Source organism: Dipodomys ordii, unplaced genomic scaffold (assembly GCF_000151885.1).
Source record: "Dipodomys ordii isolate 6190 unplaced genomic scaffold, Dord_2.0 Scaffold52, whole genome shotgun sequence".
Classification (NCBI taxonomy): Eukaryota; Metazoa; Chordata; class Mammalia; order Rodentia; family Heteromyidae; genus Dipodomys; species Dipodomys ordii.
The window spans coordinates 9,753,632-9,780,957 of record NW_012267268.1 but is presented as its reverse complement, the minus strand read 5'-3'; the positions used below and the strand labels follow the sequence as shown (position 1 = coordinate 9,780,957).

The following is a 27,326-nucleotide window of genomic DNA, read 5'->3' as shown; positions in this document are numbered from 1 at the left end:
GAGGGTAGGAGGGTACCATTTTGTACTTATGGTGTGTGTGTGTGTGTGTGTGTGTGTGTGTGTGTGTGTTTACTGAGGATGGAACATAAGGCCTTGCATATGCCTAGAGCAGGTGCTATATCACTGAAGTGTAGCTCAGCCCCTATTCTTAAACCATGACCTCATTTGCATTTACATTCACATACCCACTGATTCTGAGATTTATTCTGAGATTTAGCCTCTCTCCCCCTATTCCACAAAAGGCATTTCAGGGACTATAAGAAAAGTTCAAAGTCAGAAAGCCCTTAAGGTTAAAGCCCCTTCAGAGGTTGTTTTTCTAATACAAACAACTGATGGGGAAAACAGATGGTATCATCTCAAATAAAATAAATACCTTTAAGATACTAAATAAAACGTGTGTGCATTTATAAACATGTAGTGAGTGTCTAACTGTGTGAATTTCATCCTTACAACCTGGCCCTGACATTTTCTCATTGAAAGTCTTCCTAAGATTCACCAAACATTGCAGAGGGCAGAATCTGAACTTCGATCCCCTTGTGGAGCCTCCTAGTTTCTTCTCATTTCCACTCCTAGGTACAGATGGCCTCCAGGTAGGGGAAGAAGGGAATATAGGGGCAAGGTGCATAAAGTTGCCTACATGGCTGAGCAGGCTGCTTGTTCTTACCACCTGAGTTTTCTCCCTGTCAGGTAATGCTGACTCTTGGTTCGCTTTCTCCAAGTTTTCAGCTGAGTTTCTGCTTTCAAGTATGTTCAGAGTTTGGCATAGCTACAAAAATCTCCTTTGGATGTGTTACATAACACCAGCTCTTGTAGTCCAAGTTCTTCCCTTCTCAGCACTGGCCTAGATAATTTATATTTTACAGCTGTGAGATATTTTGCTTCTCGCCATTTGGGGCTTCAGTGTGTAGAGGCCTGTTTGTGTGTGGGTCTATATACATGTGTAAATATATATATATGTGTGTGTGTGTGTGTGTGTTTTAATGTATACTACAAGTTACTTCATGTGTATGCATGACAATGCACATGTGCATGTGTGTGTATATTCATGTAGGATAGAGAGAATGTCTAATCAACATAATGAGACTCATCCTGGAGGAATAATTACCCACTGCATTCACCCTCTGACTCTCTTTATTTACAGTCTCAGAGGCTTAGGAATTTACCTCCAAAGTAGTAGCTATTTCCAGAATAAATCTGCACCCGGGCGGTGTCCTGAGCTGGGGATGCTGAATCATTATCCAGAGTGAGAGTAATGCGGCTCCTTCTGGCGTTGATGCTAACTGAATGCCATAAACCATCATTCAAGCTGCTGCCTGCAAAAGAGACAGGAAGGGCAAGTGTAGAGGTGATTGATTTGGGGTGGTGTGAAGAGCTGGGGCTCACTTTGCAGCCTTCTGTATCTGTGTATCCTCAGAGCAGATCTCCCAGATGCTTTTCAAGGGGGAAATTTTCTTTTCTGCTTAACTACTTAAGTCTGTTTTTCCTTCCTTCCTTCCTTCTTTCCTTCCTTCCTTCCTTTCTTCCTTCCTTCCTTCTCTCCTTCCTTCCTGCCTTCCTTCCTCTCCCTTACTCCATTCCCTTCTTCCTTCCTCCATTCCTTCCTTCCTTCCTTCCTTGTATTCTTCACTCCCTTCTTCTATTCTTCACTCCCTACTCCCATTTTTTATATTAAGTGTCTAAACTACTTCTGATATATGCACCTTTAAACAAAAGTGGAAAATCCAAAACTGTATATCAAAGATATGTTCATTATTAACTCATCTGTTGCTATATAGTTGCAGAGGAAAATACAGATTAAAAAAGAACCTCAAAATAAAAGTAGTAACTTTGTCTTTGTGTGGATAAGTTAATAACATTAATTTTTCCTCACAGTTTTCTACAAACAACTTAGGTTTTGTTTTTAGTAAAGTGTTTCTTTTTCTTTACAGTGCTAGAGATAGAAACCAGGGCTTGACAAGTTCTATCCCTCTGAATTGCATCCTAGCCTGGCAAACTGCATTTAAAATGTACCCAGGAAGCTTGATTTCAAAGCTGTACTGGGAATAGGAAGAAGGAATATCCTGTTGCAGTGATTAGAGTAGTTCAAATCCAACTATTCACATAAATAACTAGGTGACACTGAATAAGTTATCTATCTTCACTAAGCTCTAATATATCCTCTCTACACATTATAATTCAAAATTAGATTTAAAAAATTCTCTGAGAATTGTGAGGGTAGGGAAAATGCTTATTATGACACTAGTTGATAAAGATGCAGGCCTATGCAGCTCACAGATGATAGGTAAGTTGATAAACCAAATCCGGCCTGACAAACAAATGCAGGCAGGGGGTTCCAAAAAAAATAAGGAATGTACAGGAACATATTAACTACAGGATGGGGTATGCAAGAGAGAATTCCAGTGTGTAACTATTTCAAACAACTAACAATCTATAGAATACTATCAAGTTGATACTTGAGGTAGGGTAAGAAGGAGAAGGAGATAGATGGATGAGAAAGAGTTGGAGAATGCATTCATAATATTCAATGTATATATGTAAAAATAGAACCAGGAAAATTGAAAAGATGGCATTGTTGGGAGAAACATGGGAAGAAGATGAAAGGGGTGACATTGAAAAAATATTGTACTCATAAACTTGCATGCTGAGTTGTAACCTTTGTATAGCTACTTAAAGAGAATAAGATAATTGTTTTAAAAACATATTAATTAAAAATTGGGATCTAAGAAGAATGAGGAAATCAAAACATACAAGGAAATAAATCTCTGGCATCATTATCTTGTAGTAAACTGAAAGAGAATCCACCAAATCAGAAAGCCATGCTCTGTAATGAAGAAAAAGACCAACACTGTCTGAGAAGGGCTGAAGTGCTACCTTCCAGTAGTATATCTATGTGATGTGCTTTTTTTTGTCATATTTTTCTTCTAGTAAACTCTCCTGTTACCTTTACTCTATTTGTGTCTTGCCTGAATTCTTCCCTTATCAGACAAAGGCTTTTTAGTTACGCTCAACCTTTTGATAATATATATTTGGTTCATTGGCTAAGAAGTTAGAGATTAAGTACATCTTTTTCTTTTTACTTGTACTCATTGAATGAGTACAATAACGGTTGTTTTTTCTCCTGTTCCTTTGTCTCAGATATCCTTATCTCACTGAGTAACTGCATCAGGAATTATTCATGAGCATTTCGATTATTTCCTCAAAAATCCTGTCCTGATTCCTTGACAAAGGAAACAGAGCCATATTAACTGACTAGGTCATAAAGACTGGTCAGTGACAAAAGCAAAGAGCTACACATTTTGTGATATTATAGACAATAGATGCTTCATGCCTGACTATATGGTGAGCTGCCTCCACATTGCTTCCCTTCCCACATCAGCAAAATGGAACAATGAATTTACTTAAGACCTGCTGTGAATATACTTAAGGCCTGCACTCATTACAGTAGTGAGTGCAATATGATTTAGGAGACAGTCATGAAACTACCACTAATAAGAAGAATTGTAAGTGTAGCTTCAGTATAGAGATTATGAGTGTGCCCGTCTCATAGTGTGTATCTCCAGGATGATCTTGCCATAGTTCAATGGAAGACACATGTAGAAATAATTTTAAAAAAATTCTCTGAGAGTCTTTGGTGAGGCAGAGAGAGAATCACCCAACAAACTATAACAACAGTTACAATTCTGGATGGTACAGTGAAAATAGGAGCAGAGGAAGAGGCCCAAATAATGCTGTGTGAATAGCCCAAGAACATTTTGTGGAGGAAGTAGGCAATAATGAAGGTACTTTTTGGAAACTGACCCAGAGTTTGCATCTCATAGAGCAAGAATTTTAAGTGACAGAGTTCTGTACCAAAAAATGGGAATGAGAAATGGGAAGGATGAAATCAAGGCAGGGAGGAAGAGGCTCAAGACTCACAGGGACCTCACATGCCAGGCTGAGGGAAGGGTTTTTATCATCTTCTGACAGATAATGGCATATAGATCTTTACCAGTGAATTCCATCAGAACCCCTGCAGGAGTCCCCACTATATTTACATTAACAACAAGAACAACAACAAACAATCCAAACAAACAAATTAAAAAATAAAATTTCCTTGATTGGTTTCAGTGTGCAGCAATATAAATAATAAGTATTTGCTTTAGAGCACCTTTAATAGAATGTAGAGCTAATTCTGTGTCTTCAGTATGCAAATTACTAAGCTGGAGAGTCACACTCAGAGAATCCTTTGATCATAGAACAGATGACAAGAACTGGGAAACCTAGAGCCTGGGGGCAGAGCTGATGGGGTCAATTGCCTGCAGAGGTCTCAAAGGACCGAATCAAAGTTCTTAACAAAAATACCAACATAGAGGAAGAACAAGTGTCAATGAAGAACTATTACCAGAATAGACCAGCCTTGGTAGAGTCTCCTGAACCCATCCTTGGGAAGCCTCCTAGGAAAATGACAGAGGTCTGCCAGGCTCTCAGAGTAGCAAGTGCAGAGCTAGTTCCCTGAGCTCCCAGACAGCTGGACAAGCTGGCCAGGTTGTTCCTCATAGCACCAGGCCGGGGGCCCAGCTGTGCTTGCACTAGTGCAGCCAAGCTACATCTGCTCAGAGCAGTATTGTACTTTCAGCTACCTCCCTTGCAATCAGTCTGCCATAGAACTGAACATCTGCTTGAAGCAGAGGGGAGAATCCAAAGGCTTCTCGGCTCTGTGGTCCTACCTTCTCCCCTGGCAGCTGTCCTGAGACAAGGCCAAATTTGGGGTCTTAGCTACAGAGACTCCGAATGATGTAGATCCTCTGTCAGGTGACCTGCAGGATAAACATTGGTTTCCTTTCAGGAGCATTTGGGGGTACAGTTTTGATATTTTTGTCCTATTTGCATACAATTACATATGCGTACATAACACATGCGATTGTATTTGAAGGTAAACTAGAGACTGAGATGCGAGTGAGTTATTAGTTCAATACACAGTGTCTAATATTACTCAGAGACCAAGGATCTTGCTAAACATGGGACATATCAGGGAAGGAAATACATGCAAAATCCGGAAGAAGTTTCCTTTGTGATTAGGAGTTTATTGTCTAATGCTTCTGGACTCTAAGAAATGCCTTCTGCTCAGTGAAGTCCATAGGGCCAGACATTGATTTATGTGTTGATTCTGAGTTCTTCCCACATCCCTATTGGCCTCTAAAGTTGTCAGTTATTAAGGGCTGGTTTGAATGGTTGTTTTTTGTTATTCCTTTTTTTTTAATGTGTGAAAGAGGGTTGGCTTTGACTTGACATTTTCCTGTGAGTGAAAACCTCAGTTCCTCAGAGGAGAACTATTAGAACAATAGTTGCTGATGCAACAATCACCTGGGGAGCTTTTGAAAATACACATCTTTAACCTCATATTGGTTAATTAATTCAGATTTCTGGGGTGGCCACAGATTCTACAAAGTTCAAAGATTCCTGAAGATTTAGTTATGTAGCCAAATTGAGAATTTCTCCATTAGAGATTTCAGAAGATGAAAGGAAGCAGTTAGGGGGAAAAGTCCAACCATAGTAGTGGACTCAGAATCAATTCTAAAGGAAGTCAAGTGGCCTTTACTTCTCTAAAAATCTTTCCTTTCTGCCTGGCCATTCTTTCCCATTTCATTCTGTACCTAAAATAACAACCTAGAAATTCTCTAAGGTTTGGCTTTTAAGAAACCTATTTAAAAATACAGTTGAAGGGCTATTATATACAAATTAGTGAGAATTGATTCTATCAGGCTGAACTCCATGAGAACACTATCAATAAAAAAAAAAAAAACAGAACTTTTCAAGGAGAAGAAGAAAGTAGTACTATTGAAATCAGGATCAGCTTCATGGAACAACCCCTCAGTGGGTGGATGGACAAGGGAAATGGGGCCACTCATTGGCTGCTTAACTATAGAAATTGGGTTCAGGTAGATAAAGGGTTGATTGAAGGCGAAGTTTCTAAACTGTAAAGGGATTGGGAATTATTTTTCAACAAAGATAAGCAAAAACTAAAAACTGATGATAATGAGTCAAGACTCAGACCCCTGTATAAGGAAGCCTGGTAGTGCCGAATACTTTGAACAAAAGGACATGGAGCCCTCCTTTCTCCCATGAACACAGTTACACAAACCAAAGATCCTCTTCTCCAAGGAGTGTCTCAGAAACTAGGATCTTCTCCCTGAAGCAAGCCATAAGACTTACTGTTTCCTTTATCCCTTGAAATTCTTCATTCCAAAGGAATTCTTATCTAAACTTGGAAGAAAAAAATGACTACATAGAGATGCCAAGAAAAATCTGAACAGACAAGCTTTGCTGGGACCCTCTCTCTATTGTATTGGGTAACATTTTTGGCCCAACATTTTCTTCATGGTTATCCATCTTCTATCAAAGGTAAGCATATAAATAATTTTGCATGAGTCTTGTTTCTAAAAGGGCTTCATATCATGTAAAACTGGTGAGTATAGAAAAGCTTTTCTTACCTGTTTCTTCTTACAGGTGTGTTTGTCATGACCCTTGTGATAGGTATGTAAAAGTATTACCTTTCTGCTCTTACTCAATGTTTAATGAATCGAAGATAAGTGGGTAAGTTCACTGTTGTTTGGAACTATCATTTTTTACATTCTTTCTATAAGCCAGAAATATAAGACTTATTATTTCCAATAATAACAAGTTAACTGAATAAACTACACAGTGTCCATAACATGGAATAGAATATATTTATTAACAACACAATGACTAAGGATGCTGCTAATACTCTAGCTAGTAAAAAATTCTGGCTGAACACTGTATACTGATGTTGCCTCAAAGAGAAAACATGTAGAATGATAGAACCTCAGGTTCATTCATTATCTTCTAAAACGTACTCAAATTTTCAAAGTTTCTACAAATGTAAAAATTTAAACATTTACAAAAGAAATCAAGAAATCACTTAGGTTGAAATGAAAAGAAGAACATATTTGCTTCTTCCATGGTTACTCTCTTTGTCTCTCCCAAGTTCCAGAATTTGGCTTGGAGCGTTCTTATAAGAAGTTCCTTACACAGACAGAGTTCAACAGGCTGCTTTGGTTCCTCAGGAACAAAATCAAGACTTGAAGGATTTTCTACCATGAAGCAAAAAGGAAGGGGAAATTTTTAATCCCAAAAAATGAAATTTTGAAATGAAACCTACTTGTAAAGTAGCTAATAATATATACTAGTATTTTTGGAGGCCTAAGATATACATGACACTTTACATTTATAATTCCCTAGTCTCATAGTAATCCTAGATGAAAACTATAATTGTACTCATATTTTAGATGCAAATACAGAGAAAGAGTCTGTGCAAAGTATTATGGCTACAAGGAACAGAGGGAGTCAACTCTCCAGGGACAGTGGAGTCAGATTGGTGGGCTAACACAAAGACAGATTCAGCTCTGCCTTGCTCCCTAAGTCTCTATGACAGACAAAGATCTCTGCAAGGTTTTACCTTGTGATGATGAATCTGACTGTACTTCTGTTTTTTTAATTTTTTCTAATAGTTTTATTGAGATAGAAGTCACAAACCACATATTTCATCTTAGAATATAAACTCATTTTTAGTGTAGTTAGATTCACATAACCATTGCAATTATTTCAAAAGTACTTTGTTGTCCTGCCAAACCTATAAATCTATTTCTCTCCTTCATTCTCCCATCTCCAATCTACTTAATCACTAATGTACATATTGTCTCAAGGAATCTGACTATGCTAGGTTTTTCATAAACAAAAATACAGTATATTCCATTCTGTGAAATATAATTAAAGTTCAGTCATGTAGCATGAATCAGTATAGTTTTGTGGACTAAATAGTATTCCATTGTATGGCTTCAATATGCTTTGCTTACTTATTCATCCATCCCTAAATATTCAAGTAGCTTACATGGAAAAGTTTAAAATTGCTGGTAGTATGCATGTTATGTATGCATACTAATGTAGGTTTTATTTTCAGTTCCTTGAACATAGGGTGAAGTTATTTGATCATATGGTAACTATATGCAATCTTTCAGGAACCATCACTATTTCCAAAGTGGCTGCAATGGCTTGCAGTCTCACCACATGGCTTTGCTCTTAAGAATATTGACTTCCAACTTTGGTGTTGTCCTTGTCAATTACCTAGCTCCTGAGAAGAATCAAAATCATATTTTGTCTCTCATTTCTCAAGATGCCTGTATAGGTCTGACTTTTGAATTCTAGCTGCTATTCACTGTTATTAATTGATTTTGTTTTTCCTTAAGATGAAACATGAATGTAACTGGAGAACACTGGAAGTATCTTGCAGAAGTAATTCTCATAAGAAAATATTTATAGTGATTTTATAGAAGATATTTGATAAAATTAAAACTTAAAACATATATTTTTTAAAAAAGAGTTTAGGTCTAAAGCAGGCTTTCTCAGGATTGGGTTCTCAGGATTTTGGAAGGCCTAAGAGTTGGTTGGAATGAGCTGTGTTATAACCTATCTCCTTCATAGAGATGAAGTGGCGTTCCCTGACTCATTGTATGGAATGAACACCTCCCACCATCAGACATGTTTCCAGATATTAACAAAAGTCCTTTTGGAAGAAATGGGATAGGTAGGAACATGGAGGCCTGGACGTGGGATATCTCTCTGCTTTGAGAACCGTTCACTTAAAGGAACAATTTTGAGGCTGGAGAACCTTGACATACGCTTGTGTTCTCTGTCTTCATCTCTGTCTTTCTGTCTCACTCTTACACATACTCTTTCTCTCCCTCTCTCTCCCCCGCCTCGATCTCTCTCTCTCTGCCACCCTCTCTTTTTCTTTTTCTCCCTCTCTCTTTTTCATCAAATTCCTACTATAACCTTGTGTTTCAACTTTTATGTTCTTCAGTTTTGCTCTTGGTGCTTTGAAGAGGGAAAACCAAACCCATAATTTGTGTTTCCAATGAAGATTTGAAGCCAGGAGGTAAGGATCAGCCATGGCTGGACTGGGTTCTTCTAGGTTCAAACATGCAGTGAGATAGTACAGCCCACACAAGAGTAAATCTTCTAAAGATTTTATTTTCAACCTGGAATAACCTGTTACTGATTTTCTTGATACCTTTATTCACATGTTACCTCTTGCTCAAGGACCTGCCACTTATAATTTCTAGGATTTTATACAGATTTCTTATGTCTTTTAACTTGTTTTCTCATCTGTAAAAAGGAATAGAATTGACTGGCTTGACTTGGTAATTTAGGCTTGATTGTCTCCAGAAAACCCAATTTAGCTATTTTCCGCCATCATGCGATATCTACTGTTACTTAACAGCTCAAAAGCACATTCAATTTTTGTGAGAAGGATGTAGGGAATATATAAAAAATTGAATATCACAAATTTAAAATGTCAATCACATTGTAAACGAGTCTATTGCAATTATTAGGACCACTGTGGCTACAAATTAAGGTCTCTGTTATGCTTTTCTCAGACATCATTTGTCCATCAATTATCAAATTCCATGAACTCTTTTTTATATATTGTAGATAGAATTAGCATACATTTTCAATTTTTTTCTTTTACTTTTATTCTCCTTATTGCTACAGCTGGGATTTTTTGTAATGGTCCACTTCCCTTTTTCTGCTTCCTTCTGATACCAGACACATTGGTAGATCAAACAATTCAAATATCAGTATTAATAATGACCACACAGTAAATGTAATAAGAATGGATTGTGAAGCTCTGAGAATAAAACACATACTGCTTATCTTTTTGTGTGTTTCTTTTATGACCAAAACATTGTCTTCTTTGTTGTATGTCCCCATATCCAGACACAGATGCCCTATTATTGGTAGACTCATGCATTCATTGTGCTCTAAGTAAATACACTTAAATAACTGGTGCTTCTAGTCCTAGCCTCTGCTCTAACTATAGCCTGACTTTCCAGTTAGTCCACCATATAAAACAATCTCTCATCCTCCTAAGCTCAGTTTTCTTCTTTCTGTATTCATTCCCATGTTATATGTACAGAAAGTATATGTGTGTGTGTGTGTGTGTGTATAATTTATATTTTTATTTGTTAGTCAGGGGGCTTGAACTCTGGGGTTGGGCACTTTACCTGTGCTCTTCAGCTGAAGGTGAGCATTCTACCACTTGAGTCACAGCACCACTTCCAGTTTTCTGGCATTTTTTGGGGGGGATAAGAGTTTCATGGACTTTCCTGCCCAGGGTTGGCTTTGAACCACAATCCTCAGATATCAGCCTCCTGAGTAGCTAGGGTTACAGGTGTGAGCCACTGGCTCCTGGCTCAGAGTATATGTTTTTTAGCTTCCTATCATAGTCACTTATCATAATATAAAGTACCATAACATTGATGAATGATTGACTCAATGAGTGAGTGAATGAGTAAGTTAATAAATAAGAAAATGAACAAAATAGAACTTTTTTGACTAGGTTGGCGCATAGAAATTTCTCCTTTGAAATTCTGGTAACAACCACAGTCTGATCTATTCATTTAGGTCATGTTATTTACCCCCTTGTGTCATTAATTAGCAATTTGTCTATGTAAGTCTCCGCTCCCTAATGGGATTACAAGTTCTTGAGGGTCAGAGTCTGAGTCATGTTTTGTTATCTCCCTCAGCATCAACAGGGCAACTTCTTGCCCTCTCCAAATGCTCATTGATTGATTGAACATCAAACCCACTGAAACTCCACTGCTAAGTGTCAGCAGCAGGACCTTCTTCTGCACATTGTCCATAAATCAAAGGTTAAATCTTTCCTAGCTGTGAAAGCCTGGCTCATATTTCAAGGTAACCTGTATCCTGGAACATCTTGGTTAGTGTGTAAGGGGAAAAGCAACCGGGTCTGTCATCATTAGGGACTAATAGACACATTTTTCCTAAATCATGATACTACCTATTTTCTAGAAGAAACTTAATTGTTAAGCTCAAAAGCGCATAACAAAAATTAAGATAACTCCTTGTCCCCTTAAAGATACAACTGAAATATTGATGTTCTTCAGCAAAGTTCTGCCTCCTTTTCTGCCTATCCTCTGGAGTCTGGAGTTTGGCATTCTAAGCCACTCTCATTCAGCTCCTGTATATCTCTTTTCTGATGGAAGCATTCTTTTTCTAATTCTTTGCTTAATCAAATTCTATTTATTCTGCAGAGTCAAACTGTACAGTCTCCAAATCACCCATCTTGCTTCTTTTATGTGTTTTCCTGGAATCATGAGCACACACCTTACTTTATTATAAATGCCTCTATGCATTCCTATGAGTTGCTGGAGTGCAGAGCTACCAGGCTAGCTTCTAGCACCATACTAATGCAGAGTGTTCACTTCAAAAGCTTCCAAAATTAAAAAAGAAGCACCATGCATTACATGATAGTCATAAGCATGGAAGGTATGCATTGGCAAGGGAAGCAATAGAAAGGGAAGCAAGTAGTAGATTAGTCTGGTAGAATTTTTTTAATGTAGCTCCCTTTGATTTTTCTTTGGAGTAAATGGTAGAGAAAAAAAAGGATGAATTAAAAGTAAGGTTTCTCTTGTCATTGCCCAGATATGAAAAAGATGCAGATATTCAGGAGATGACTCCTGTGGCAAGTATTGTCTGTTCTCTTGAGGCTTGAGCAATGGTATTCTCAGCTTCTCATCATATTTCTGTCTTCTAAATCTTCTAAAATTGTGCTTAACCAGTTTGTTGTGACGGTCACCCTGATGGCCATCTATTTATTTGGCCTCTTTAATGGGATTTTCTCATCAACATCATCAACTAAAACACACAGGCATTAATCACAACTTAACCGTAGTATAAGATGAAGTCCAAATACTTATCATGTTTACTTGCTATGCAGAGGGGTCTCATCACAAAGGTCATCTTTTAAAAAGTACAGTTCTTAATTGAAGGATATAGTGTATAATAAACTGGCCATCAATATTAATCAGGGTGAACTCTTCCACCCTGCCTCTTGTAGCTCCCTAGGCCATCTCTGAACCTCCTAGAGCTCAGCTGATCTGTATTTAATTAATACTTGCCCTCAGAATATTTCACTCTAAGGTCTGACATATTCTACAATATGTAATTGTTCAACATGAATGTTTGTTTTTTTAAAAAACCTACTAAACATTGCTACATTGCTATCGTTAAAATTAGGTCCTTCAGAAATGTTTGAGAAGACAATTGCATTATTTATTTAGTCTGCAGCTCATATATGTGCCAATTAGGTGCTGAAGACTTGTGGTGAGCAGGCTGCTGTACTAGGTATGAGATTGATAATATTGCACAGAGAAAATAATAGTCTTGCTCCTATAGATTGCTGAATCTAGTGGTGATATGAACATTGAACAGCCAACTATATGTACATATTTAATATACATTGTTATGAGTCAAATTGCATCCTTGTCAAATTAATATGTCAAACACCTAATACCCATGCCTAAAATATGGCTGTATATAGAGACAGACCATTTTAAAAAGTCATGACGATAAAATAAGATTCAAATGTCTAGCACACTTGTGAAAGGAGAATATTAAGATGGAGACAGGCATATAAGTATAACCATAAAAGGACATAGGAAGATGCTCATCTATCTACATGTCAAGAGAAATGACTCATAAGAGAGCCACTGCCAATAGCTTGATCTTAACTTCTAGCCTAGAGAATTGTTAATAAATAAATTTCTGGGATGGGAGGTGTGGCTCAGTGGTAGAATGCTTGCTTAGCATATCCAAGGTCCTGATATTAATCCCTAGCACTGCACAAAAACAAAACAAATAAGTTAAAAAATAAATTTCTGTTTTAGTTACTTAGCCTGTAGTAGTGTTTTTGTGGAATTTTGCTTTTTTATGGTTGGTAGCACAAGCAAGCAAGTGAAACACACATATACACATACTTAGGACAGATGCTATCTTGGGCAACTAAAAAAAAAAATCACAAGAAATTAGTTAGGTCATTGAGGGCATGCCCCTAAATATCTCAGCCCCCTCCTCTCCCCTGTTGCATTCTGGTCTCCAGGGGGAGTGGCTTTCACCACCCATTATGCTCTTACTAGGTTATACTGCTTTTACAAATTCAAAAGTAACAGGACTAAGAGACCTACACTGCAAGCCCTGACACCACGAGACAAAATATTTTTTCTTTTTAAATTGTGTGCATAAGGTATTTTGTCATAGTTACAGCAAGCTAGGTAACATAAAAAGTTACCTAACAAGCATTGTTGATTTGGATATCTATCTTTTAGTTCTGGGTGTATCACTGAAAAGCCTAAGTGTGACCTGTCCAGGATACCCAAACATTTTAGTTACAAGAATCATGGATGGGACTTAAGTGGCCAAATTCACTGCTCTTACTCTACACAACACACCAGAATGCTGCAATTTTGTGTACAGGACTGACTTCTGTTAAGGGACTTGGTACTATCACTCAGGCGGCACATTATTTCATTAAAGCAATGATAAACAAAAGAGTTTTGGGTTTGATGATTTCTCTGAAAGTATTAAAAAACCTTTCAAAGCCTGGAAAAAGTTTTGGTAATTCTAGATCCCCTCAGCAAAAGTGTTCAGTGAAGTCTATCAGAATACAACTTACTCATGCCTTGCATCTAAGCAGAACCCCATTAGATTGGAGTCCTAATTGCCCATGCCTGACTTCTGTTTCTTTGCTCACTCTCTCTTTGTGGGTAGGAGAGATTTGGGAAAGAAATAGTACCCTAAAAAACAACACAAAAAATAACTTTAAAGAATGGAACTCCATATTTCTTGCTTCATATTCTTAGGGCTTACCCCATCCATCAGAAAAAAATTTAAAAATATGAAATGTCAAGTAATTTTCACAATAATTTTAGCAGTGCTATTTTTCATATTAAATTATTTAACATTTTTTTGGTTGTGAGGCTTGAACTCTGGGCCTGAGTACTGTCCCTCAGCTCCTCAGCTCAAGGCTAGTGCTCTACCACTTGAGCTACAGCACCACTTCTTATTTAACATTTTTATGATAGTGAAAATATTTCCCCTAGTTTCCCAAGAAAGTGAATCAGGTGTTTTCTAGTGCTTTTATAATATATTCTATTTTCCCAGTATTTAAGATTTGTTTAGCAGTAATAATCTCAATTCTATGTAGCTCCTTAAAAGATTTGAAATGGCAACAACTCCTCTCATTAAAACAAACAAACAAAAAAACCCGCCTGTATTGTCAGGCACTGGTAGCTCATACTTCTAATCCCAGCTACTCAGGAAGCTGAGAGGTGAGGCTCATGAGCAGGCAAGAAAGTCTGTAAAACTCTTATCTCCAATTAACCACCAAAAAGCTGGAAGTTTAGCTGTGGCTCAAGTGGTGGAGCACTAGCCTTGAGCTTTGGACAGAACCAGGGCCTTAGAATCAAATCTCAGGACCAGCACGCCTGCGCACACTTGTGTGCAGACACACACAAACACACACACACACACACACACACACACACACACACACACGATGTATACTGCTGAAGAAACAAAAAAAACAGAAGAGGGTACTGAGAGTCCTTCATGTTTACTTGACCACTATGCAGATGATATCCACATACACAGCATTGCACAAGAACTTGAAATACATGAACTTACAAGTTTGTGAGGTTTTCCTCTCATTTAGGTTTTCTGATTCCTAACAGGGCAAATGGAAAACTCACTTATTGAGCAAGTTTCATTGATGGTACTCTCTTTCTGTGTGAGCTCTCTGATTTTCACAATGGGCAAAGGCCCAGGTAGTAATTGCAATGAGAAAGACTGTACGAAACAGGGGAAAATTCCTAGAAGCAGACAAATTCTACTAAAGTGATCTCATGGCATTCAGTAGCCTTGGTCCTTATCTTACGTGATAATCCTACGGTAGAATCAGTACTAAGAGTAAAAAATAAATCTGAAAGAAACATCATATACTTAATGAATATCTCTATGTTAATATACATTTTTATAATTTACATATGATATACAGAAAACTAAGTTAAGTGTAGATATGTATAACAACAGTGCATACTTCATCTTGTATGAATCCCATCAAACTCAAAATAAAATTATTAAGATAAAAAGATGAAGTTACCAAGTTTGGGAAAGATATAATGATAGCTATTTTCTTTAATAACTTATTTTAAATTTCTTCTCTTATTTTTTAAAGTTATCATTAAGTAGGTATATATAAGGGTTTTAACATGTCAGTTTAGTTTATGAGTAATTTCTGTGTGTGTGTGTATGTGTGTGTGTGTGTCTGTGTGTCTGTGTGTCTGTGTGTGTGGTGTTTGGTGAGTTCTGAGCCTATGCCTGAGTGTTGTCCTTGACCTTTTTCACTTGAGCCACACAGATCCAATTGCTCTATTTCTGGCTTTTTTTTGCTGGTTAAGTAGAGATTAGAGCTTCACAGAATCTCCTGCCTGGCATGGCTTTGAACCATAATCCTCAAATCTCAGCCTCAAGTCTAGCTAGGATTACAAAAATTTGCCACCAATACCTTGCAGTAGAAAGCATCTGATCAATGTCACTGCTTTCATAATTCTTCCCCCTATCTCCAACCCAACCCACTATATGCAATGCATCAAATATATAAATATATGGTGAAAATGAATTGAGAATGCACAGGAAAGACCCTAGGTCAAATGCCATTTTAATCCTCTTAACTTTGCTGCTAATTGGAAATTCATTTATGTGTGTGATAGTGTAATTGTCATCACATAAAGTTCTGTATGTTTGTTTGGTTTTTCTCCATTGTACTCTATAATAAGTTTCTGGCCTAGAGCCTGATGAGTAGCAGGACTATAATAGATATTAATTTCACTTATAAGGAAATAATATCCTCCATCTTTTCTCTTATACCAGGTATAAAACTTTTAAGAAATGAAACAGAAAACATGGGCAATAGACACATGAAGAAATGCTCAACCTCTCTAGCCATAAAAGAAAGCAATATTGAGATTCCACCTCACCCCAGTTAGAATGGCTAGAATCAAGAACTCTAAAAACAACAGATGCTGGAGGGGATGTGGACACAAGGGAACCCTACTGCATTGTTGGTGGGAGTGTAAACTTTTTCAGCACTTTGGAAAGTACTATGGAAGTTCCTCAAAAGACTCCACATAGAGCTCCCCTATGACCCAGCAATCCCACTTTGGGGCATTTAGCCAAATGATCACAAACAAGACCATATTAAAGGTACAAGCACAACTATGTTTGTTTATTGCAGCATTATTTACCACAGCTAAGATATGGAACCAACCCAGATGCCCCTCAGTAGATGAATGGATCAAGAAAATGTGGAATATATACACAATGGAATTCTATGCCTCCATCAGAAAGAATGACATTGCCCCATCTGTTAGGATATGGAAAGACTTGGAAAAAATATATATTAAGTGAAGTAAGCCAGGCCCAAAGAAACATAGGTCCCATTGTTTCCCTTATTTGAAATAACTAGTATATGTCTGGGATGAGCAGAAAAGGTCAAAAGCTATGTACACATGAACAGATAAGATGATGTTAAACGAAATGAACCCCAAAATAGGGACACAAGTGGTTTTTCCTTTCTTGCTATTTTTTAAATGTATTTATAATGCATCATGTGATTTTTTTTTGTTTCCTTGTATGTTCTTCCCCCATGGTATAACCCTTGTTTTCACTGTATTTGATGTTGGTGCCCTGCATCTTGTATATATACTTCTCTAGCTTGGGGAGGGGAAGGGAAAAAAATGCTTAAATAATGATACAGGTTGACCCATTGTAACAATGAGATGTACAAGACACTATGTTGAAAAATGAACTTTACAATTTAGACGGTTGGGGGAGAGTGTAGTTGTGGAGGTGGGAAGGAAGGGACGGTAGGGAAAAAAAAAACAAAGGAGGAGGTAACAATGCTTGATAGGAAATGTACTCATTACCTTGCTCATGTGACTGTAACCCCTCTGTACAGTATTTTTATAATAAAAAATGTATTTAAAAAATACCAAGCAGACCTCAACTCTAAGCCACATACACTACGGGAAGTCCCAGTAACAAAAACAGTGGTCTAGAGTACGTATTCATTAATTCCCAATCAACTTTTCCTTAAGTTTCAAGGTGTTAGAAACACATGAGCCAAACACAAGCAAATCTTTGAATATGTGAGTTCCTTGCACTATTAATTAAATGTGGTCTTGTATTCTGTTTTAGGTGACTATCATGTATTAAGGGTAGCTCTATTGGCCCTTACAGATTATTGATAAAATTTTTCATTATTTTTTCATTGATTTATACTGCTTCATCTCTCATCTGCCAATATGACATCAACTATTCTCAAAATAAAGGAGGAAATGGACTTCTATATTTGTTTCCCACTTCCTCAGCAGGAGAATGCCAGAAAATACAAGATCTTTATCCATTTGAAAATCAAGTGTCATGAAATCCATATTAAGAAAATTCCTCTTAGGGAAAGAATTAAGCAAGAATTTTCCGAGACAGCATTTAGGAACTAGACTTAATGTTTTCACTTGTTTACTATTTGAGAGACAGGTCTGGAATCACTGACAATTTATTTTCCCTTTTCAGATCTGGGTAACATAGCAGCCCTTGCTCACCTCTTTCTCAATCATAAATGTGTTTTAATGGACTGACATGTGCTTAATAATACGGGCATCACCTGGATTTTTTCAGCACAATGCCGCCAGGGCCTGTACTATATTAAAACTGCATTTTTTACCCGAGGCCAACAAGTTTCCATACTCAAACATCTTACCGATTAAGAGAAACAGCTCACATAAAGAAGATTAGGATTTAACTTTTATAACTCTGAACATGAAAAATATTACTCTTCTAAGTGATTAACTCACCTCTATTACTAGAAATTAAATACATTTTATAAAATTCATCTGACTGAAGCCGGGCGCAGGTGGCTCATGCCTGTAATCCTAGCTACTCAGGAGGCTGAGATCTGAGGATCAAGGTTCAAAGCCATCCTGGGCAGGAAAGTCCATGAAACTCTTCTCTCCAATAACCATCAGAAAACTGGAAGTGGTGCTGTAGCTCAAGTGGTAAAGTGCTAGCCATGAACTGAAGAGCTAAGGGACAGCACTCAGATCCAGAGTTCAAGCCCCATGACCAACAAAAAGATAAATAAAATTCATCTGACTGCAAAAAGTCACTCCTAGTTTTTATAACTCTATGGATGAGGCCCCTTTTAGTTATAGGTTCTGGCTCACAATGAAAGGAAAGTGGATTTGTTAAATAGCATCTCAAAGATTTACTAAATACTTGAGATGTATTATTTTTCTTAGTGGCCATCATTGTCATGTAATAAGCTGCCTCTCACTGACCTTCAGGGATCAAGGTCTCCTAATAATCATACCTTTGTAGTTCATCCCCTTGAGTAGGGATTGGGTTGATTTCTTTACTTCTAATTACTGGAAGTCAAAAGAGTGGAATAAGGTAGAATTGATGATATACCATTTTCATTATTTTACAGAGACTATAGTTTCTCCTTCGGGTACTGTCTCTCCCACTTTTTCTTAGAAGACAATGGTTAGGTCCATGAAACTATATAAGCTTAGCAGTGAATATCAACATCCATTGGTGTAACCTTGGCAGATCTTCACCCCCAATGGACCCCATGATGGCTACAGGTTTATGAGATCCTAACCAAAATCACCTAATTTCCCTGCTCCTATGATCCTGACCTATAGAAACTAAATTATAATAATTATTATTTGCCAAGTCTTCATGTAACTTGTTACTCAACTAGAGTTGACAAGTATATTTCCATTTCCATTCGAAACAAAGTGAAGATTCTCCAGAGTCACTGGAGGTGAAGTACTTTAAACATCTTTTTGACTCGGAGAGCAAGGCCTTTGCCAAGTTCAAGGGCTCTGAGAACTTTTTGATTCTCTTAAAGCATTTGAGGATCTCCTTGGCCTGACTAGACCTTGACTGTTCAGTCATTCTTTAATATGTACCTCAATTTTTTTCTACTTCATTTGCATTATAAAACTTCATTTGAATTATAAAACTGACAATCCAAAGAAGAGAATACCTTTTAAATGAAAGATAAATGCATTATTGTACAATACTGGTGGACATCACCCAGTATGCACAGAGGAGGGAGCTCTGTATTATTTGTCCAAGGAGATTTCTCAGGGGATGTGTGCCTTAGACATCAGCCCAATGACTGGCAGGTAGTCTGACCTCATTCAGTCTTTGTTAACTAAGGAAACACACTGATCCTTAAGAGACTATGACATTTATAGGATAGCCAATGGCAAAGGAGTGAGAAAATTCTACTGTTCCATATTCAAGAAACCTATTTGGAAGATTCAGATTGTTGAAAAACATCATTTACAGATCTCTCCAATATTACTATACATTAAAGACAATACTCTATTGAAATAAACTATTGTATCCCACACTTCAGCTGTGCAAGGATGATTTAGAAATGTTTTTCTTACTCAGATGTCGTACATACTAATAATAAACACAAGGTTTTAAAAATACAAGATTTTAACATTTTTTTCTATTTTTTTTACTTGAAATAAAATGTGGAGACTCTACAAAATCCTCATGACAATGCAAATTAAGAAAAGAAATGTAGATTTGAACATCAGAAAGGTTCCAAATGAAATTCCAAATAATTTACTTCTGAAGATGTGTTTTTAGAAACCCATTTGCCACAGTTGTAAAGTGGGATATAATCCATTCTTTAAGAGACTATGATAATGATTATAAATAATATATATATTAGTTTTCTGTAGAAGACCTAGTAGAGTACTCTATAGACTGCTACATATGCTAAATGGTCCTGGGTAAGAATTCTAATCACTAATGCGCTTGTTGAGGAAATAGGGCAATAAAGAATTGGACAAAGTATACAGCACTAAATCTGAATTCACTGTTTTATCTTATCTTTTTCCTAATTGGAAAATAGTAATAACTTTGGGTGGTATGCAAGTATACAGAAATGTACTAACTGAAATTTGTTAGATTCAAGAAGAGAATAAAAGCAGTTCAATTCCTTAGAAAGGTAAAAATCATACTTCAACTAAGGAAACACATACTTGAAATGGAGTATGATGGGGTTAAGGGACAGAGGAATGAAGAGAAGGGAAAGAAAATAAAATAAAAATAAAAACTGTATATTCTACAAAATTAAGAAAATTGAGGGAAAGGGTAGTTGGGAGATATGGGTGAGAATATTGAAAAGGTATGGCATTGATCACGATGCACTGTACTAATAAATAGTTTTATTGAATAACATCTCCTGTGTACACTTAAAGATATTAAAATATTAAAACAATAAATAAACCTAACAACTTCATAGTTCTTTCTTTTTCAGAGTAAATGCACAAACCATGCCATCTCACCTTTCTGGGGGCTGGATTATGGTGCATTGTCAGAACATCAATCCAAGTTTAGTTAACTGAACAAGAAAACCTTCTTTGAAAAAAAGAAGAAAACGAAGGAAAGGAAGGATGGACAGTGGGAAGGAAGAAAGGAGGGAGAGAGGGGAAGGGGAAAGAGAATGGGAAAAGGAAGGGGAAGAGAACAGAAAGAGGGAAAAGGAAGGAAACCTCAATAGACAGTACCTGTGAGAATTTCAGCTACGTGTTGTGTCGTTTTCTGAATCGCCAGTCTCAGGATGCCACCCTCCAGGCTCAGCAGCAGGGTTCCCGAGCCTTCAGACAGCTCTGTGGACAGAAGCAGACCATCCTTGTTCCATGTTCGAAACTGGAAACTCACTGAGAGCCCATCAATTTGGGGGGTTCCGGGCAGCAGCAAATAACTGCTGCTGGAGTTGACAAATGTGATGGGAACAATTTGTGGTTCAGAGCAGGAAAAAGTGACATTGCCCTGGAAAACAATAAAAATCAAACATATAAAAGCCATTTTTATTCTGCATTCTGACAGCTGATATAAACAACCAACTGGAGCTGACCTTAATTTCAGGATCATTCCACATTCAGCTGCAAGATATTAAAGGGAAAAAAATACATCATCTGTGCTACGATACACTCAGAAGATTGCTTTCTGTTCCTGGTTTAAGGATCATAGTGCTATCTGTAAAGATGGCCATCTGAGACTCCAAGAATGGAAGGCACAAATCAACATTTCCCAAGGAAACAAAGATATAAAAACAATTTCATCTACTAAATGAATAAGTCCATATAGTGAGTCAATTTGATGCCAAGCCATTGGAGTGCATTTAAAGAGATACATATGGAAAATATTATAACATGAAATATGCTAAAAGAAAGGTAGATACTAGCTCCCAAGGGATCTTGGCTCAAAGAAAAAGTAGGTAAAAAAGGTTTCACAGGAAAAATGGAAGGAGGAGAGGAAGTATATGCTCTGGCTAACATTTTCAGCAAGAATGTATGATATGTGCAAAGATCTGGGTATGAGTATGCCAGAAAGAGCTGGACCATGAAGAAGGTCTAGAAATGCTAGTTGAAGCAGAGTGAGAAAGTCCTCTGATACTCTTTCAATAGTTTCCAGTCAAATGACAGCATGCTAAAGTGATATTTGCCTCACTTTTAATGAGGTTTGTAATATGGATAGGGAACAGGTAGCAGGGCTGAACTAGGAAAATATTAAGTATGTTGTGTCAGAGCCAGGAAAAGAGTAAAATTAATATTCTTTCCCTAAATAAGGAGAAATGTATTCATGGTTATTGAGAATGGTAGATTAAGCTTCTGAATTAAAAAAACTCGAAGTTAATTAAGTTAATTAATAGTAGCTGAGGAAGAAGAAAGGCTAGAATATTACACAAGATGTGAGTAGATGTTATATTATGAAACCACTTTGTTGCTTATATTTTGCAAGCCATAGCCAACCATATCTTCTCATGCGTGTCCTTTAGAATTTAAAAGCTAATCACCAGAATACAGTGAGCTCTCCCATGTAAAGTTGTCCAAATACTCATAGGCTCATTCATTATCTTCCCTGTCAAAGAATGAGTGCTTACCACGTGAACCACAGCCTGAACCCTTTTCTCCAATGTACATTTATTTCATTCTAGATTTCAAAAACCTGTACAGATTTTTCAAGCATTGTAAAACCATGATAAACACTGGGGTTGATAAATTATATGCATGCATATAATCCTAATCCTTTGTATTCTGTAGTCATGAAATAAGCACTATGACTCTAATCTAGTTGGAATAAGGTGGGCCATGGTAAGGTGATGTGCGCTGTGAATCATCAAGATAATAAAGTGGCACTGGGCTCCTAGGTGTGATCGAAAGTAAGTGGCAGGAGTCTTTTTCTTCTTCATGTTGTATGTGATTTATAGAGTTTTCCACTGCCAAAAAGAAAAGTTCCACACTAGTAGTGTCTGCTATGTCTTTCGTGATTTCACTGAGCAGTCCTGGCTATTAATGGTAGCCTCCAGCATCTGACCCAAGCTTCTGCTGAAGATTACAGAGAGGATCCACCACGGCAAAAACTGCCACCATTCCCTGGAGTGGCCCTCCTTTTTTTTTTTTGTTCCAGGAAGAGCAATTCTTAATCTCTTAAGCCTTCATTCTCATATATGCCTGACTTAATCTGTTCTATGTTGTGAAAAGAAAATGCCTGATGCGGAATACTTCATAAATAAACAAAAGTTTAAGTAGCTTAGAAGTTTGGAGGTTGAAAATCTAAGCCTGGGTTGTCCTCACTGTCTAAGATTTGGTGGCACTCCTTGATGGAGTCAACAGCATGGGAAGAAGCAAAAAGAGAGCCAGGTACATGTGGAGAGCATCAAACACGTCTGAGGGACTTGCTTCATAATGATTCAGTCTTGAGGGAACTAGCATAGTATGTAAGACCAGCATTAACCTCAACGTCCAAATCACTCCCATTAGGCTCTGTGATAAATTCTACAACAGTCATGGACTATCTCAAATCACAACCATGCCATACCAATGCCCTTCCCTCTTATGGATGCCTGCATGTACTGTGACAAAGATGTAAAAGGATCTTTTTCTTTAGGGACTCCAAAACAGAGTCTGCTTTCCTTCTAGCAGATATGTTCTCCTTAATTCACTGTAGTAGGCATTTTCTGAGTTCTCTTTTGGTTAGACTCCACATTGGGCTCTGTTCTTGGCCTAGTTGTTCCAATTTTAACAAAAATTACAAGAAGACATTGTGACACGTTGTGACACATTTTTTCTAACCACCAGGATCCTGAGGGACTAGATTAGCAGAGTAAGCCTTCCTCTAATAGTCTTCATCCTCTGAGCTCCACTGGCTCCTTAACTATAAGTCCCCATTTTTCTTTGTCATATGCAAAGCTTAGCCCAGTCTCTGTCCCCTGTCAAAGTATAACTCTATGGTAGTAGCCTCTCCTTACTGTCTTTCACAAATGGTATGACTAAATGCTAATCATTTCTCTGAGGATACACAAAAACCTTTCCTGTGATATCTCTAAAAGTTCCCATCTTACTTCTCTTCTCAGAAAACAGAGTTTGAGTGTGACCTTGGAGCATAGGACTTTGAATCCCTTGATGATTTCTTTACAGACCATCTTGCAGTGAGCCTCACTGCCATAAAAACACTTGGTTGAGTACCATAAACAACAAACAGATATTACCCCCCCAATCTGACTCAAGAAAGCTTTATTAATGGCCTGTCATGGATGCTCAGGCCCTTGAAACAAAACAGCCAAGTTGGTGTCAATAGAGAAAAAAGTACTTTACATGGATCTTCCCCAAGGAGGCCCTTCCATCTGAAGGCAGCAGAAACTCCAATTCAATCACTGTAGTGAAGGAGAAGAGTGGGGCCATATACAAGAGAAATCCAATTTTACTCTGAAAGATTATAGAAGGCTTCCTTTGGAAAGTGACAACGACCATTGAATTTTACAGAACAGTAGTACCTAATTCAACTGTATTTGATGTCGGTGCCCTGCATCTTGTATATACACTTCTCTAGCTTGGGGAGGGGAAGGGAAAAAAACAGAATGCTTAAATAGGGATATAGGTTTACCCATTGTTAACAATGAGATGTACAAGACAATATGTTGAAAAATAAACGTTATAATTTAAGCGAGGTTTTGGGGGGTGGAGTTGTGGAGGTGAAAGGGAAAGGATGGTACAAGAAAACCAATGGAGGAGGCAACAATGCTCGATAGGAAACGTACTCATGTAACTGTAACCCCTCTGTACAGTACTTTTACAATAAAAAACGTATGAAAAAAAGAGTAAGCATAAAGCATAGTGCTCGAGTCTCAGGCTTGTTATCCTAGCTACTCAAGAGGCTGAGATCTGAGAACTGTAGTTCCCAGAAAGAGAGCTGTGCTCAAGTGGTAGAGTTCCAGCCTTGAATGGAAAAGATAAAAGACAGCCCTGAATTTAAGCCTCAATAGCAATATATATATAAAAACACATACATACACACACAAATTAAGTATAAGTATAATCTGAAACAAGAAGAAAATCTTTTGCAAAGGGTAGAGGCAGGAAGATATGGGGTATATTCAAGGACCTGGAAAGGTAGCTACAGCAAGTAATTGAAAATTAAACCCAACAGAGTCTCAATCATATCATTTTTAGAGCATGTTAAGCTTCTGGAACTTTGTCTTAGGGAAACATGATTACAGACAAGAGTGAAGAGGAAGTGTATGTAGCAACTGGGATGTATATTTACACGTGTTCTTTAGAATATCCTTAGTGGATTATTTTTATTAGAAAAGTGAATGTTATGCAGAGAAGGGTTGGGTGATGCTTAAGATAGCACTCAATTCAATGGAGGGTTTGCGAAGGGCTCACTCCCAAAAGTCTGGAGGGATTAATTATGTGGATAAACCAGCTCGGTCTTAAAACACACAGATTAAACATTATTTCTGTGTTTCTGAGTATGGTTCTAGGTGATATTAACATTTGACTCAGTAGACTAAGTAAAGCAGGTGGTCCTCTCAAATGTGGGGTGGGCATCATTCAATCTATTGGGGATCTGAGGGGAGCCAAATCAGAAGGAGGAATTCACACTTTTTTTTCTTTTCTGCTGCCCAATTGATGCACAATATCTTATCTCCTCAAGTCCAGAGATTAGAACATATACCACCAGTATTCCTGGTTTTCAGTCTTTAATATCATACTGAATTATACTACTGTTTTATTTTTGACATGTATGGGGGATAGTAGTCTCCAGCTTTCTCAACAGAAAGCTGACTAGTACTGATTGCAATGGAAGAGGGAGCATATACCTATGAGAAATTCATAGGTATAGTTGACTGCAGTTTCTGATTAGGCAAAAGGACAAGAGAATGCAACATGACGCTCATGCTACACTAACTGCAAACATGACAGCACAGATGGCTCCTAATTACTGACAGATCATTGCCTACCTCAGTTGGTATATTCTGGTTACCACATTCCTCCTAATGAAGTGTGGGGACCCATTAATGCAAGAAAACCTTTTAAGCTAACTCTGCTATAATTTGTATTGTTATTATGGCAACCCAACTTGCCTTCCTCCCTGTGCCAGCAGTGACCTCTCCTGTATCTGGGCCCACCTATACACTCTTGCTCCATGATCCAATGGACTGCGACCCTTTGCTGGAGACTGAGGCCTTTCCCACCTCACCTTCCCCCATTATAAATTATTTCTCCACTCTCAATGGCATGTATTTCTTGCAGATTTTTTCACATTTTTATAGTGTCTTGTATTAATTAGCTAACTTTTGACAACCACATAAGAACTATAGAATAGAACATTTGTAAATTGGGCATACAGTATCTTTCTGAGAAAACATTGAAAGTGTTGTGAAAACTTAGGCAGAACTGGATCTTTGCCATGAGTATTTATTGGAAAAAATATCATTACTCTGATCCTCATTGTTTCCTTCTAGAATTGTGAGTGTACTGACAGATGATTGATTGAGGATGAAATGGGACATTCCTAACTTTGCTATTGACTTGCTTTCCCATGTCAGACTTTTCTGGATGACCAGAGGGGAGTCACCTCTATAACTTTAGGTTCTTTTCATGTTGGACTGAACGGGGTTCCCACTGGTTGCTTTCTTCTTTGGTACCTCACACTGAACACATGCATTACTATCATCTGTCTGTTCTTTCGATCTGGCATAATTTCAATCATTTTATTCTTTATAAGATGATTTCTTTGTTGCTTTGTATATCCCTTCTCCATGGTATAAGCCCTGTTTTCACTGCATTTGATGTTGGTATAATTTGGAGAGGGGAAGGGAAAAAACCAATGGTTTAAATAGGGATACAGATGGACCCTTTGCAACAATGAGATGTTGCAATGTCGAAAAAACAAACTTTACAACTTTGGTGTATGAGAGGGGGGCAGCAGTGATGGGAGGGCAGGGATAGGAAGGGGAAACAAAGGAGGAGGCAACAATGCTGGATAAGAAATGTACTCATTACCTTGCTCATGTAATTGTAACCCCTCTGTTCAGTATTTTCACAATAAAAAGAACTTAGTAATTAAAACAAGAAATACAAGCACATATTCACATTTTAAAAGAGTTTGGCTTTAGATGCTTCCTGGCACAAACAAAGGTAATTCAGGCCTCTTCCTTAACAATTTATGTCTCATTGAAGGATATATAGAAAAAGTAACAACATATCAGAAGGTAATAATAGGCAAAAGAAGCCCAGTATTTTAAACTCTTACCAGGGTGTGACAACCCCTCACCTGAATATTCATTTCTTCTTTCCTGTCTCTTCATCTTAAATTATTTTGCAGAGAATGTTAGGCTAAGGAATTAGGGGTTGAAACTTTATTGAAAGTGATGAAATAGGAGAAAATACCTGCAGCTTCTTAGTTGGGGGTTGGCTCAGGAGCTGTGCAAAGATAACCAGATGAAAATCATGACTGCATATAGCATCCAGGCCACTCTGCCACCAGATATGAAGTGTGTCAAATGCTGACTGAAAGCCAATAAAAACCATCCAACTAAAAGCTTTCATCTGTGTCAGAGATAATCATCAAAAAGAAGATCTTGCCGTAATAACCTAATTATAGTGATCTCCACATGACTGATGGTTGGGACTATCATGACAGCGACTTTACTTCTTGACAACAAGGACTCACTTCCACTTGTCTTTATCATGTGACTACTGAACCAATCAAATTAATTGACACTTATCTTTTATACAGAGGACCCAACTTCAGAAGATGTTGTTCTGCTGTCAGACACAATGATGAAAAACCCTAATGGTCTGAATGTGAGTTTATAATAGATATATTGTGACTGAGATGTATTGGACCATGAGCTAATGTTTCTCTGGGTTTGAAGAACATTTCTAAGCTCAGAATCTGGTAAAGCTTCAGTCATTCCAAGGTATATAAAAAGTGTCATAAAAAAGACAGAAGGGCAGAGGAACTGAGATGTTCTTAAAGAACAGATTCTTGTGCACACAGACAGCTTAATGATTACATATTACTCTTTG

General features: G+C 37.5%; 1 protein-coding gene across 2 annotated transcripts in view; it reads right to left on the bottom strand.

Annotated features, from left to right (window-relative positions):
• Nucleotides 1-27,326, bottom strand: part of Cntnap5 (contactin associated protein-like 5) — a 921,488-nt gene that overhangs the window by 383,978 nt on the left and 510,184 nt on the right. For both annotated transcript variants that reach the window (XM_013020681.1, XM_013020682.1), the window contains exons 8-9: nucleotides 20,511-20,775; nucleotides 1,164-1,313 (exon numbers count right to left, since the gene is read on the bottom strand). In XM_013020681.1, the coding sequence (XP_012876135.1) occupies nucleotides 1,164-1,313; nucleotides 20,511-20,775 (415 nt within the window). The remainder of the gene's footprint in view (nucleotides 1-1,163; nucleotides 1,314-20,510; nucleotides 20,776-27,326) is intronic.